The 16,410-nt window shown below is 34.5% G+C and overlaps 2 protein-coding genes across 2 annotated transcripts in view; both read right to left on the bottom strand.

The window, feature by feature from the left end:
- Positions 1 to 847: 847 nt before the first annotated feature.
- On the bottom strand, positions 848 to 5,716 carry LOTGIDRAFT_238610 (hypothetical protein; the record flags this gene model as incomplete). Its single annotated transcript, XM_009050761.1, is given in 11 exon segments — positions 848 to 860; positions 1,802 to 1,905; positions 1,925 to 2,097; positions 2,400 to 2,466; positions 2,807 to 2,920; positions 3,513 to 3,592; positions 3,815 to 3,855; positions 3,895 to 4,003; positions 4,500 to 4,539; positions 5,014 to 5,128; positions 5,674 to 5,716. 6 exon segments carry the CDS (start codon positions 5,714 to 5,716, stop codon positions 3,572 to 3,574), a joined length of 369 nt encoding a protein of 122 aa, XP_009049009.1. The 3' UTR covers positions 848 to 860; positions 1,802 to 1,905; positions 1,925 to 2,097; positions 2,400 to 2,466; positions 2,807 to 2,920; positions 3,513 to 3,571.
- Positions 5,717 to 10,940: 5,224 nt separating this feature from the next.
- The window catches only part of LOTGIDRAFT_238609 (hypothetical protein), a gene marked incomplete at its 3' end in the record, with an annotated part of 18,849 nt that continues 13,379 nt past the window's right edge, over positions 10,941 to 16,410 (bottom strand). The window contains exons 13-17 of the mRNA XM_009050760.1: positions 15,626 to 15,845; positions 14,166 to 14,234; positions 13,672 to 13,746; positions 12,619 to 12,685; positions 10,941 to 11,054 (exon numbers count right to left, since the gene is read on the bottom strand). Coding sequence (XP_009049008.1) covers positions 10,941 to 11,054; positions 12,619 to 12,685; positions 13,672 to 13,746; positions 14,166 to 14,234; positions 15,626 to 15,845 — 545 coding nt within the window. The remainder of the gene's footprint in view (positions 11,055 to 12,618; positions 12,686 to 13,671; positions 13,747 to 14,165; positions 14,235 to 15,625; positions 15,846 to 16,410) is intronic.

Genomic DNA, 16,410 nt, shown 5'->3' with positions numbered 1-16,410 from the left:
TTTGACCTCAACAACTATCATTGACCTTTGACCCCAACCACCATCTTTGACATTAGACCTCATATACTCACTTTGACCATAACTGCCAACTTTGACCTAAACTTCCAAAGCTGTAAATAGCACAATACCCCAAATCAAAAAACAGAAATACAAACAATAAAGCTGAAATCTAAACCGAAAAAAGAAGAAATGAAAGCCATTAAGCAAACATCCAAATAATTGCTGATGGTCTTTGTATCATGGCAATTCATATTGAATTGTAGTGGAAAGGTAATCTTGGTATGATTGACTGGTATCTAGTAAAAGGTGCAGAAACACCGAATGAAAGCAGAAATACGAGGCCCGTTTCTCAAAAAATCTTTCAATAGAAATTTGTCATAAGTGTGGAATTTTACACTGAGAAATGCCATACTAAGACAAATATTGATTGTGAGATTTTTTTGAGAAACATGGCCAGATCTCGGTTGCATAAAGGTTAGCCAGCCTACTGATAGATAGAAAGAAAGATTTTTTACAAGGACAGCTTAGGTTCAAAAGATCCTGTCTAACAGCTGTTCCTTGACCAAATTTCTTGGCAATGATTTTACTCAGATTATCCATACCCATTTACAGCTGAGTTGAATAGAATGCTGAGGAAAGATGACTTATTCTAGCGCAAGGAGAAAGTCAATTCTAAAGGCACCAGTTAAAACCAGTCTCTAGAAGCAGAACTTATATAATGCAGAAACACCAAATCAATGCAGAAACACCAAATCAATACAGAACACCAAATCAATGCAGAAACACCAAATCAATACAGAACACCAAATCAATGCAGAAACACCAAATGCAGAAACACCATCTTCTTGTGAGCTCTTCAGCTGAAATAAAAAAGGAATTATGTAAATAAGCCATAGCTCAAATATTCATCTAGTCAACGCAACTATTTATTTTGAACACAACTTGCTTTTTTAAAGAAATACCACTTCTTAGAATAAACAGCAGATAAATGCATTGGTAATTATTACTCTATGAAATTATTGAACAACATTCACAGATTTTCCTATGGTATCTTGCTAATTTCACTTTTTTGGATTCCAACTTTGAAGTGTCAACATCTTCCACCCCACTGATGAATACATACACTTATAGGCCAAATTTGAGAATCTAAATTTTATGTTCATTCTAAAAAGGTAGTATTCCTGTGAAACTATGTCATAACTGATTTGTATATGCGGGCACAGACTTGAATGGTAGAAGAACTAAATGCAAGAATTTCATTTTGGAAAATGCCAGTCAATCATATAACCATAATTCAGTTGTAGAAGAACTAAGTCAGATTTTCACCAAACACAAGGCAATATTATGAAATTAGCACACTTCTTAGATAAACTAATTAAACACATATTGTTTCAACTTTTCAGCACAATTCACGTGCCATCATCAGATGAAATAATGATTGAATAAAACATAACAAAATGTATAAATGGTAACCATTTAAGTCTTCCCTATTGTTTTAACTCATTTATTTCCTAAATTGTAACTCACTTTGGATAATAAGCTTATGTTCTCTTATTTTGACTTCTCATTATTATCCTTTATACTGTTAATCTCTTTATTATTCTTAGGTTTTTTATTCTGATGACAACACATTGTTTGAAACGTTATCTGTTTAATTAGTTTATTAAAGAAATACGTTAAATCCATAATAATGCCTTGTTTCTGTTATGTACGCCTCATTTCTAAATGTCGTTCAAGTCTTATGTCCGATTTCATTTTAAAAATTAAGATGACAATGTTCACTAAATCCCTTGTAACATACCCATGGCTTTTCATCTGTAGACTTGGTTCTTCTTATTGAGTACTCTTTGGAGGTCCCTCTTTTCATCTGTTGATCTTTTCTTCAGCACTCTTCACTTGTTCTTCATACTTCTTTTTGTTCTTCATCTGTTCTGTAGGCGCCGCTTCATCTGTTCTTCTTCTGTTCCTCTTCATCTGTTCCTCTTCATCTGTGAATAGGAGGTCTGAAAAGTCATACAGGCCATGACCTCAAAACACTCCTATTGTGGCAGTGCTATTGCGGGTAGGTAAATTACCAGACGATTTACCTTTTCTAACCTGAAAAATATTAATACATAATTGCATATAATTAGATGACTACCATTTTAAGTAATCTTGTAAAAACAAAAACAATGTGTGAGAGGCCACGAAATACCCTTAAATTAGAGACCACAATTTGGGGTTATCATTCTTTAGGGTCTTGATTGGCTGTTTACTCATATGTAATTATTTATTTTTGAACAAAAAATAACAATATTCACAAAACTGCATCAGATAAGCAAAGCATTGCAAGATATTTCAAAGTAAGAATATCAAAATGGTTTGAAATTACAGATTAAATATTTCTTAAACAAACTTGCCTTGCGAGCTTCTGTGCCACACAATAAGCACTTGACTTCTGTATAATGAAACTCTATCTGTTTACACCTAAAATTAATAATATACAACTTAATTCTTTGATATGGCACAAATGAAATTATTCAAAAAATACACAAATCCAAACAGTTGATGGATTCTATGGAACAGTCTGTTACTCAGTAACAAGCGTGTTAATGCGTCGGGAACTTTACAGGAGGCTTGTTTAGTTATGTCCAAATGGTGGTCATTAGATCAATTTCAATAGATCTGGCCGAAGACCAGCTAGAAGACACATAATATAATAATTTGGTTTTGTGTTGTAAGGTTTTCCAAATGTAATATTTACAGTGGGTTTATAATGACTTGTATAGCAACATCACATCCAAGATAGCTATTAAAATATCCGTACCTGGCTTCGTTCCAAGAGGCGCCTTTAGGACATTTGTGCTCCACCATAACCTTATTGACCTCCAAATGTAATGTCCTGTTGAAGCTAAAGACCAGCTCCTTTGTTCTTGGAACCCTAAAATAATAAAGATTCTTATTATAAACATAGGTTTGGAAAGTTATGTGCAAACAGTAATAACTACTTTCGACCAAAGACTAGAAGAATATATCCATTGCCTTATCTGGAAGTTTTAAACAAAAAAACCTTTCTGTTAATTCTATAACATTAAAACTTCTAAAAGTAACCTGGTAATAGAAATCTTGAAAACTACCTCATAATTATGCATATCAAATGTGAATAACATCATTTGGCCAATATCTCTGCTCAAGGACAATCTGTAATTAGCCAGACAAGTCATGCTTTTCCCTCTTGTAAAACACCTTTGCCAATGGAATTATCAAATATGCACCCATTTCAGAGAGAAAGATACCATGGTAGTTTTTGCTTTTTTATTCCACAGCAGGGGACTTGTATATGAAATGGATTTTTAGAGAGCAATCAGATGACTGGAACACAAAAAACATCGTAAGATAAGTTTTCAAGATTAATGCTCCAGTACACCTTCAAAGGATACAGAAAATGAACAAGAATTTTTCAGGGTGGGTTTCACAAAATCTCACAGAACAGGAATAGTGATTGAAATTGAAATATGTAGGTAGGTACTGACCGTGCTATTTTGATCATCTAACTGTAAGTGGTGTATGTCAAACCCAATAGTAAAGACCACTATCGAGTTCCCGCTGACGGCTGAAAAAAACAAAAGACAAACAATGTATGGAGTCAAAATACCATATAATTTTGTATCTGAGGACATATTCTATTTATTTCTGGTTTATTGGGCATGGTTATTGAGCCATGAAATACGGAATCCTCTGAATTTTTGCAAATTGATATATATTTCTGAAAATTCACAGCTAATATTATCATGGTACTATAATTTCCAAACATCAAGATCTATTATAAACTTACAAAAAATGGGTGGAGGAACCGCCACATCTGTTCCTCTTCATCTGTTCCTCTTCATCTGTTCTTCATCTGTTCCTCTTCATCTGTGAATAGGAGGTCTGAAGAGTCATACAGGCCATGACCCCAGAACACTCCTATCGTGGCAGTGCTATTGCGGGAAGGTAAATTACCACACGATTTACCCTTTCTAACCTAAAATCAGACACAAAATATACTTAATTTTTTCTTTAAAGTCAAGCACGTATAAATATTGTCAATCTTCTTAAATAAAAAATTTCATTGAATGGAGATATTCATTCAATTTTGTTGACTGGTCAAACAGCTCATTTGGTTTGGTTGAATTCTCAAGACCTTGGCCACTCTAACCCTTCTTTATTTTTTCTTTTATATTTCTCCTTGTACTGATAAGTCAATGGTACCAAATGACATTTCAGAAATCCAGGTGATATTTAGTGACACAGGTTTTAATTTTGAAAGCAGAAGCAGGTGTGGCATCATAAGTTTATAAACCTTAAAGAAGATTTGAGCTCACAGCACCTTATTGCAGTTTACACAGTTCCTAAGTTGTTAACCCCTTCAAGCATAAATTTATTTTAGCCAGGCAAAGGATCGAGGAGTCTAAATGATCAGGGATAAGGTTAGCATTTTGCATTAAAGTACACTTGCCTTGCGAACTTCTGTGCCACACCATAAGCACTTCCATGTAGTGAAGTTCTATCTGTTTACACCTAAAATTATAAATATTTCAAACATATGAATACCAAGTCTCTAAAAATTTGGTCAATTGTTTTGTTCGGATTACGGACAATTCAAAAACAGTTCATATAACAGCAGATTTATCAACAATAAAAGGGATTGTCAAGAGTATTTTTACTTTTTTATGTGTATTGGGGAACAACAAAAGTCTGATTGAAAATTGGAATTGTGCAAATTGATACTATCAGTGTCCCCGATACCTATGAAAAATCTTTACAATCCCTTTAAACATTCCAAGTTTTAAATAATTCAATTCAAAATTTGTTACCTTTGGTCACATATGAAAGCCACTTTTTAGCTTGGAAACTAAAATAGTGCAAATAGATACATATTTTAAAATGCTGGAAATCCTTTTCATATTCCTTTCTTACTTTGAAAGATACAGTATAAGTAATATGACTTTTATTGCTATACCATACCATATGAAATATTTCAAATATCCTTACCTAGCTTCGTTCCAAGAGTCGCCTTTGGGACATTTGTGCTCCACCATAACCCAATTGACCTCCCAGTTTAAATGTCCTGTTGTAGCTAAAAACCAGCAACTTTGTTCTTGGAACCCTGGAAGAGAAACAACATTTTATTTATGATAATTTATTTTTGGGACACATTAGCCATTTTCAGGGGTTGATTTGGGTCATGTATATATGTAAATAGTCTTCAGAAGTGCTAAAAATGTATGCTAATTCCTTCAAAAATACCTCAAACTGGGCATTTCTTTTTCTTTATACCAGTAGTGTTTTCTGTAAATGGCAGTCATCTTTCTAACACAGATTATTCTGGACATACACGGATTTTAATAGTCAGCTCTTTTTCGATCTGTTAAGGTATTTTAACAGGGCCTTGGTTTATTGCCACACCCGAAAAACTAGAAACCTTTTCCATATCCGCACCTCCCACCTACATCACTAACAAAGGGAAATCAGGTTTTACAGTAAAAAGTTCAATTTATAAGTACTGCAATTCATCTAGATAGCTTTCCAGGCAGGGTAATATATGCCCACTGACTGCTTTATTTTCAATTAAAATATTTGGAAGAATATTCAACCATATTTGTCTTTCAAATATTGATAATTTGGTATAAATCTGTTCTCTTAGGTACTTACAAGCTACAATTGAACACTTTCGAACGCAAGGGCAATAACTCATATTTTTGATCTTCAATAGTGGCTATCCATAAAAGATAATAAACACAACAAGTTTTGTCAAAATCCATCAAGAATCGTCCCTTCTGAAGTTTTTACAGACTGATAGACATTCGTGATGGCAAAGTGGAATTTATAAAACTTTGTATACTGACCGTGCTACGTTGATCATCTAACTGTGTGTGGTGTATGTCAAACCCAATAGTAAAGACCGCTATTGAGTTCCCGAAGACCTGACGGCTGAAAATAAACATTTAAATTCAATTAAAGCAGGTATCAATAGTTAGCCTTTATATATCAAGTTTTTATGAGTCAGACATCATTGAACCTTTGATGCAGTAGCCAGTGGCAATCAATCTGGATTTATCAAGTGATTAAGAGTCCGACATCATTGAACCTTTGATACAGTAGCCTGTTGACAAAAGTCCAACGTCTTTGTGCCTTTCATACAGTAGACTATTACTCATGTCACCATCTTTGGTGGTAATTTATTTATCAAGTGTTTACAAGTCAGATATCATTGAGCCTTTAATACAGTAACCTGCATGTCACTATGTTTCATTGGTTCATATATACAAAGTTCAATAATCTAATTCATTGATTGAAATTTTAAATGAATATAACGAGCCATTAAATAAAGTCAAATACCGAGACTAGGTCAAACTGCTTAATTAACAATTAGTACTCTCTGTTTTTAACTAACCCATTCAGCTTGATCAAGTAGATACATAGATAAATTTAGCATTTAGAAATTTGTTCAGGTATAATTTACAACATTTATAGATAATGAAAATATTTTACAAAGATAACTTGAAAGCATTTTCAAGAACAAGGGCAATAACTCATACTAAATATTTTTCAATTCTTCTGATTTTCAATAGGGATCATTCTTGGGTGATCACGAGCTAAAAATTGAACGAGTTTTCAATAGCATGGGCAATAACTCATACTAATTATTTTTCGATTTTGCTGATTTTCAATAGGTTTTATCCTTGGGTGATAACAAACACTCATGCCAAGTTTCGTCAAAATCCGTCAAGAATTGTCCCTTTTAAAATGTTTACAAGCTAAAAATTTAACGCATTTTCAAGAACAAGGGCAATAACTCATACAAAATATTTTTCTATTCTTCTAATTTTCAATAAGGTTCATCCTTGGGTGATTACGAACACTCACACCAAATTTTGTCAAAATCCGCCAGGAATTGTGACTTCAAGAGTGTTTATGATCTAAAAATTGAACGCGTTTTCAAGAACAAGGGCAATAACTCATACTAAATATTTTTCGATTTTTCTTATTTTCGATAGGGTTTATCCTTGGGTGATAACAAACACTCTTGTCAAGTTTCGTCAAAATCCACCAAGAATTGTGCCTTCTAGAGTGTTTACAAGCTCAAATTCGAACGCGTTTTCAAGAACAAGGGCAATAACTTATACTAAATATTTTTGGATTCTTCTGATTTTCAATAGGGTTCATCCTTGGGTGATTACAAACACTCATGCCAAGTTTCGTTAAAATCCACCAAGAATTGTCCCTTCTAGAGTGTTTACGAGCTAAAAATTGAACGCGTTTTCAAGAACAAGGGCAATAACTTATACTAAATATTTTTCGATTCCTCTGATTTTCAATAGGGTTCATCCTTGGGTGATTACGAACACTCATACTAAGTTTTGTCAAAATCCATCAAGAATTGTGTCTTGTAGAGAATTTACGAGCAATTGTGGACGGACGGACCGAGGGACATGGGTGATGGCAATATACGCCCCCCATGTCATGTAACGATAGGGTTGACACAAATAAATGTAGGCGCATAAAAATCCAGTTTGACTCTCTCAACAATACTTAATAATATGTAAAAAAAAAGAACAGAATTCAGATATCTTCCCTAGTTTGGGAAATCATGGATGTTTTTCTCAGTATGAGCAAAATAGTTTTTACGATTTAAACCAACAGTTCCACCCACATGCATGTTTGTTTTCTGTGTAATCAGCTAAGTGAAGAGATCAGAGCCATTGCAGCAGTAGTAAACGTAAATGTTGTATCCGAATCCACATCGACCTTTACTGAGATCCATAAACCACTTTGGCACTAGTCGGAAAGTTACTTGAATCTCTGTCATGTCCGGTTTATATCTTAAACTAGAAAACTAAAATGAATGAATTCCATATAACCACAATATATTTTAGTGTTTAAGAGATAAATTTGAAAGCATTTTCAAGAACAAGGGCAATAACTCATACTAAATATTTTTCAATTCTTCTGATTTTCAATAGGGATCATTCTTGGGTGATCACGAGCTAAAAATTGAACGCGTTTTCAATAGCAAGGGCAATAACTCATACTAATTATTTTTCGATTTTGCTGATTTTCAATAGGTTTTATGCCAATTGTCAAAATCCGTCAAGAATTGTCCCTTTTAAAATGTTTACAAGCTAAACATTTAACGCGTTTTCAAGAACAAGGGCAATAACTCATACAAAATATTTTTCTATTCTTCTAATTTTCAATAGGGTTCATCCTTGGGTGATTACGAACACTCACACCAAATTTCGTCAAAATCCGTCAGGAATTGTGACTTCAAGAGTGTTTATGATCTAAAAATTGAACGCGTTTTCAAGAACAAGGGCAATAACTCATACTAAATATTTTGCGATTTTTCTGATTTTCGATAGGGTTTATCCTTGGTTGATAACAAACACTCATGTCAAGTTTCGTCAAAATTCACCAAGAATTGTGCCTTCTAGAGTGTTTACAAGCTCAAATTCGAACGCGTTTTCAAGAACAAGGGCAATAACTTATACTAAATATTTTTGGATTCTTCTGATTTTCAATAGGGTTCATCCTTGGGTAATTACAAACACTCATGCCAGTAGTAAACGTAAATGTTGTATCCGAATCCAAATCGACCTTTACTGAAATCCATAAACCACTTAACTATAGTCTGTCATGATGGAGCATGGTATATGCTACCGAAAGTGACACTCCACACTCGATTTATGATCTTCGGAATGTTTTTTGCCTGCTGCAGAGACGTCAGACATGGACTGTCCTAGCAGTAGATAAGCCGGTGATAGATTTCATACCAATATTTAAACACAGATTCATACTCTTCACATGTAAAACTGAACAGTCAAAACAGTCTGAAGTAAATACAAACCTTAAAATATAAATGATTTATCTCATCCAGATAGGATGTATTCCGTGTATTACATTATTTAATGATAGTCTTACCCATATAAAATATTTTTAAAAAATAATTTTTATTCCTACCTACCCTATTCATATGACCTTATAAAAACGGAACCATGAATAATTTTTTCCACCGTCTTAGTGCTTTAGCCTATGTCATACGAAATTGACCCAACTCTACACTCGATAAATTTACTACGTTTTCACATGACGAGAACTACTGTCAACACCTATTCCTATTTTGAGTATGAACATGGATAGTTAATAAACATTCTGATATAGAATTAAGTAAAATAAAAGCGATAATCTACCCGAAGAGAAAAATAAAACAGCTAATTCCAAAAAGGTGTATATTTATTTCAATCAGAAAAGACTGAATGAGCCTCCTAAGTGCGCAGTCAAACAACAATGCTTCAGATCACAGTTAATTTAACTTTTAACCTGTAGCCCTATACGGTTATATTTAGCTGAAGCCGTCAGTGACTGTTGACCTTTGAAACCGATGGCGGCGATGGGTGTTAAGGTCCGAACTCTACCTATTCTTCGAATTGAACAAAAAATATGTCTTGTCGAGACAAGAATTCCGCTGTGCATAAATTTAGGAATGACAAGGAATGAATATTGTCCCTCCCCCTTTCACGATTTTCAACTGACCATGCAAGGACAAAATTTGACAGGAGTGTCCAGCCCACCCCAAGCCCCCCCCCCCCTCCCCAACTGCACTGCTAATTTCAACCACGCCGGTCATATTCATTGCAACGACTTGATTTTAGGTCTTATATGTTCAATTACTTCTCGATCGAACCTCAAACCTGTCCAAGGAATTAAGAACTTCAAACCTGTCCAAGGAATCAAGAACCTTCATCCTCTACCTCTCCCTTTATTGTCACTACAATTCTTATAGAACCAAAAGCAATATTAGCAAACCATATTTATTCATAAAATGAAATTGAGTCTTACGTCTTACTTTTCTGTAACGGACAAGATTTTTAATTAATATGAAACTCATTATCGATTCCTTACTGTTGAGGTATATTTAATGCGATAGCCTGTAGCACAGAGAGCCTCTGTTTATTGTTCCATCCAACAAACCCTGTATTTCAGATAAGCGAGAAAGCGTCCAATTCACTGAGCCACCGCAGATAACAGTTAACGCAACACAAGGCAGAAACTGATAGTGACAGAAATCAGATTTAAAACTAAAAGGCTGCATTTAAAAGGCAAACATAATGCATCAAAATTTAAAAAGTGTCAGTTTGGATAAATTACAAGAAATAAAATTCTGTACAGTTAAAACAACTTCGTTAACCAAATATATATCATGACAAAACGGGAGCAGTGGACTCAAACGAAAAGGACCATGAGATGTAATGAAAGTAGTTAACACCACCTGCCTTTCAACCGGCAATCGAAACTTCTATACAAGTCATCAAAACAATCAAATCAAACCTTCAAGATTTTGAGAAAATCAGATACCATCAGCAGTCTCGATATGGATCCATGTGAAAATACCCAAATTCAAAACTATTTTTTTTACAAGAGTGAGAACTCAGGTTCAAGAAGATTTTGTCAACATGCTAGTCCTTGGTCATCTAATGAATGAAGTAAAGTCCTCAAAAAGTTTAAAAATTGAGATCTTCCTACAAAAATGGTTTAAGGAATTGCGGATACTTTTCTATCTGTACGAAATGTCAATTATAATTTGTTGCTGATGGAGCTGCAGTTTGTCCTCGGAATGTTGAAAAAGCCTAAGATCAACTTATTCAAAGTGGGTGGAGAAACTGAGGCAATTCCATACCAATACAAATTAGAACCCATTTAGTATCATTTGTCAGATGGAAATCAAATGACGCCAAGATTTCAAAACTCAAATTAAATGAGCAGCAGTCTGTCTAAAAAATTTCAAGATCAACTTACCAAAAATGGGCGGAGTAATCGCCCTACTTCTTCATCTGTTCCTCTTCATCTGTTCTTCATCTGTTCTTCATCTGTCCTTCATCTGTCCTTCATCTGTTGGCGCGCGCCGCTTCATCTGTTCTTCATCTGTGAATAGGAGGATCTGTCGGGTCATATAGGCCATGACCCCAGAACACTCCTATTGTGGCAGTGCTGTAGTGGGTAGGTAAATTATCAGACGATTCACCCTTTCTAATCTGAAATTGAATCAAACCAAAATGGTAACGAAGCAAAACGTACAACGATCCCCACGACACCAGCAAATTTCATCAGCAATGTTTCAACAAAACGAGGCCCTGTTTAAGTCTTGGGCCGGACTGATTTGACAATTATTGATTCAAGTCTAACCGTTTCAGTAACAAAAAATCAGTAACTATTTCAGCTATAAAAATCAGCATCTGTTTGAGAATTAAATTATAAGCAGCAACTTTACAACGAGTCCGAATTGATCAGCAGACAGACAGGTGAGGAATTTCATATTCCCTTTGACACTGAATTATCACCCTGATCACACTTTGCAACTTGGTATGGAACTTAAGTTCACATAGCTTAAAGATGGATTTCCTTATTTTTTAGTGTCAAATTAAGCAAACTATTTGATTAATTGGTGTTTCTAATGAATTATGGTGTATTCTTAATAATATCATTTTCTTTTTATTGCATATAATTATGAGTCTTAACCAATCACAATTGTCTATGTATATACAGTCTGGATAAACAAAAAAATACTTTTTGACCTTTCTTGATCGGTCACTCATTGGAATTCTGCTGGTAATTCTCTTCTTATTTAGATAATTATGAATTAATAATGGACGAGTCATTAGAATACCTCTACTTTCTATTCATATAAGTATTAGCATTTTCATTTTCATAGATGAAAATAAGGGAACCCATCTTTAAATGTAATATGTTAACAAGTTGATTTTACAATTTCATTGGTTGACGAAAAAGATGTTTGCTAAGATCTAGAAACTTCAAGAGTATCTCCATTCAAGGAGCAATTTTGGTTTAAAAAACACAAAAGCAGCCAAATTTTGGTTGATAAACATAAATTGGATTTAGATTTTGGATGAAATGTTTTAAAATTGTATACAGAAAGATATTTAATAAGAATGTAATATCACCCAATCTTAATTCAGAGGTGCCTAAAACAGTCAACTCTTCAAGGGATGCCGAGTTGTCAAAATCAGTAGCAGATTCGAAAAGGGGAAATTTTGATAAAATAAGGTGCTGTCAAGAACGAACAACCATTTTAACAACATAGGTTCTCCTGGGATCTTTTTAACAAACTGATCCGTGTCCCAACCTCTTGAAATTTATGATTAGGTTGACTGGAATGGGAACGATGACAAGTCAATATCCTTAAACCAAGACCACCATTAACCTCAAAATAATGACACGATGTCAGCAGAAAGAGAGTTATCGTTGTCTTTTGTGTTACGCCCATCAAGGTTGCATCCCCTATTATCAAAATATGTTTGTCAGTCACATTTGAACTTAAAATGAGTTAAAATGAGTTAAAAGGAGTATTACGTTAATCTATTCTGCATCTGTTTGAGTAGCAGTGCAATGAAGATAATAATGCCAGGACCGTAGTATTAGCCTTCTTTTTTGACGTCTTAATGTCGAGAGATCTTTCAGACGCAAAGCCCGTAGCACACTGAGCCACCAAGGCTCCCTAGTAATATTTGAACCATTAGACTTTATGCATAATATGCCAGACCATGCAGAATTGGTAAAATATGATAATGTGAAACTTACACGAGGAGCTTCCATGCCACACCATAAGCACTTTATTCTTATATAATGAAGCTCTATTTGTATACACCTAAAATAAATATTTTTACGTTATGTATTTCATCACAAAATATTTGCGTGTATGATATACAGTTTTCCACCCTGAAATAGGTTGGACGACTTATGGGTGCACGTTATGCCCATCGACAAAGCTTTGGAAATTTTTCACTATAGATTATCCAATCAATTATTGCCAGTCTGCTTTTACATATTTTATTGCATTTATTTCTATGGGTTAGTTCAGTTAGTCAAATCCACTCAACACCAAGACCGTATTGTTGTGTGGATAGTGCTCGAGTTTTTGTTATCAGGTATTAGTCTGAAACTTGTTCATTTCTACCTAGTTTTGACAGAGCCGATTCAGAAAAATTTGGATGTTTCCACGCTGCCATTTTCAAGATAATTAAGAACTGATCCCCATACTTGGTCTATGTTTTAGGAAGATAAACAATTAATGCTGATTCCCTGCTTTAGAAGCAAAATTACTCCCCATAACAAACTTTTTTTTCTGATTATGCCTATTTTGATCAAATAAAGGCGAATGAGTTTCTCGTACCCTACCCGTGATCCTTCAAGTCAGTATTCCCATCACTGATATAAATCAATTCTCAACCGATTAAATTCATTGAACAATTGTGCACAAAATGATCATGTATAGATTTGAACAGCTATACCTTTTGAAACACGACTTTTGTTGGTCATATTGGCTGGAGAAAGTGGGATTTACTTCTCATTGATTAAAATATTAGACTACTGAATCAAAGGTAATATATAAAGTAAACTCGAACACCTTTTTTAAATCAACTAGGTAGAAGTGAACAAGTTTCTGACGATTATGAAATGAAAATTACTCTTAACTTACCTCCGTTTGTTTCAAGAGAGGCTGGGTGGACATGATATGGCAGCTTAGCCGAGTACAACCTAGGTGGCCCTAACAAGGTAGCCCACAGGCTGCCACAACTAAACTACACGAGAGCCCAACCCAAAAACGCGAAAATTTTGCTCCGTGTGAACTACCTCCAAAAACCTAGGTTGCACACCATATCTAACCATGTTGTCCGTAGCTGAAGACGAGCTACTATACTCGAAACACTGAAATGTAAGAAAACGCCATAGTAAGAAAAGAATAGAAATAAAAAACTTTGTGTTTTACGAGGTTATGATTTTTATTTTTACTTTTCTGATCAAGCTCACTTAAAATCTATATGTAACACTTTTCAAAATCATAATTTAAACTTAAGTCCAATAAACTAAACAAATTGTAAGATTTGGCTGTTGTCCCTTTCCATGTATCTAGTAATATTCTCAGATCATATAGTTTGTACCGAATTGTCTCATCATGATATCTGCTGTAAGTATCAAGGGTCACAATCATCAGACGAACTCAAATACGCTTGATAAATCATTATGCCAATCATTATTTCCAAGCAAGCAATTATACAAGTACGATTTATTTGTATGTAAAGAGCACAATTTTATACCCTTATAATCTACAACTATGATATACTAACCTAAACAGGAATGGTATCCAACCATGGTGTATTAACTCAATAGTAAAAACCGCTATTGAGCACCCTGACCTGAAACGAAATGACAAAATACAATAATATCATATTGAATAATTACGCATGGTCTTTGATAATATCCCCTGTTCGAAGCAATTTTATGTCATTGTGATGGCATTTTAACTTAAAAATTACACTGGTTAAAATTTCCAAGCTCGGGCAGGCCTTAGTTCTGATTCCATAGAATGCCGCCTTTTTTCACTCATATTCCTTATTTTGATTTCTAGTTCAGAACCAAGCTTTGCCTCAAAGCCCCGTATCTCAACACAAATTTGCAATGGATTTTTGCTTTGAGTCTTAAATGTAACTTAGATATTTTCTTTCTTATGGAAAATAGGGAGTATCTTAAATTTGAGAGAATTTCAAAAAGTCGACTTACCTGTTGCTATAAACGAAGCAAACTGACTACTGACTGAGCGAGTAGTCACTAGTTAGGAGTGAATTTCACTTACTATGACTCTTGTGATTAAAATCTATTGTCTTGATTACTATTCTGTAAACCTTGTATATCGTCCGAAATCTGCTGTTTTTCTCGCCTCTTATAAAGACAATAGACGCATTTTTAAAAACAGAGTTAAAATCAAATTAAAAAAAAATTGCTCTAATAAACGAACTATGGGCGTTATTCTTAGAAATATACCACAGAATTATTTCCAAATAACCAAAGTTTGCATGAAATGTGCACTTGTCCACCTAATTAGACCCATAGAACCAAATTAAAATCAGATGCCAGTGAGCCAAAGAACCAAATCAAAATCAGTATGTATCTAAATTAGGTATTTGCAGTCGGTTCAGAACACAAATAAATTTTTTGTGTGAAAACTTACAAAGTTATAGAACAGAAAATAACCTTTGAAAAATTTTATGCATATTGGCCATAGAAGCAAATACGGCCTATAGACAACTTTTTCAAATACAAACTTTTGCCTCAAGTTTTGATCTTTTCCTACTAATTAGACCCCAAGGAATTCAAAAAACACAAGAAATCAAATCCAAATCTGTAAGTTTTCAAACTAGCTATATGCAGTCTGCATATTGGTGCACAAAGAGTGCTCAGATTTTTTGCGTGAAAACTTACAAAGCTACAATGCTGAAATTTTGCACCAATATTCACATGGACTATCTGGACATGTCAGACAAAAAACAGAACACAATTATCTGCCTGCATATACAGTTTTCTCCTGTTACATCCACTGTACATTCCCTTTCTAACCTCAAGTTATTTTCATTATGCTCCCCAACTACAACAGCCACTGGCAAGAAGCCAGACATAGAAACACTAATCATCAACCAAACCAACATCACGTAGCTTACAACGGCCCTGTCTTCCATCGACCTCTACCACCTACCAATCGCCGACCACCAACCAACCCATCCAGCTATATCCCACCTCATCGCCGACCTACCTACAACACAGCCTACCAATCCAGAGGTAACCACCGACCTGACCAACAACAGAAACGACAACCAGCCCACCGACGCTAACCAGTCCCCACTCATAAGGAGGAAGACCCCATTGTGAATGTGAAAATGGATTTTGGTACCACAGACAAATGTTGAAATTTGCCAATTTTGCCTTTTTTGAAAATACAAATTCACCACGGTCAAACCAGTTGAGATAGGATGCTGAAATTTTGACAGGTACTAGTTTGAAATCTTAGCTTTGCAATGCCACAAACCGCGATTCCATATCTGCCTTACTTTGGAAGCACTGAGCGTTTTAGTTTCGTCCATGCAAAACCGGATTTTTTGGCACTTTTCCGCAAAAAAAGTGCTCAGAATTCACTTTTATGCACATTGGGGGAGAGCTAGAGAAGCACCGAGTCCAAAAAACCGGGTTACATCGATTTCCGAGACCAAAAAAAAAAATTAACCTACAAATGGATTTTGGTACCTGCTGAATTGTACCAATTTTGACATATTGGAAATCCGAACTTTGCAGCTTTACCAACCATTTGAGATAGGATGATGAAATCTTAGCTTTACATTTTAGACATAAGACAAGTTAAACACGGATAAAAGCATCGACATTTTCCATAATAAATCTCGTGACAAAAAATACACAAACACGTGCTTTTCAGTATTTGCATTGAAAAAAAAGAAATTATTTCCTTTACCAAAACTTGAAATTTCCAAAAATTATCCTCTTAAAAAACGAATTTCAAAGTGATCATGATTATGTTTATTTATT

The sequence above is a fragment of the Lottia gigantea genome, assembly GCF_000327385.1.
Source record: "Lottia gigantea unplaced genomic scaffold LOTGIsca_154, whole genome shotgun sequence".
NCBI classification, from domain to species: Eukaryota; Metazoa; Mollusca; class Gastropoda; family Lottiidae; genus Lottia; species Lottia gigantea.
Note: the sequence above shows the minus strand (reverse complement) of the source record. Positions and strands in the feature narration are given on the sequence as shown.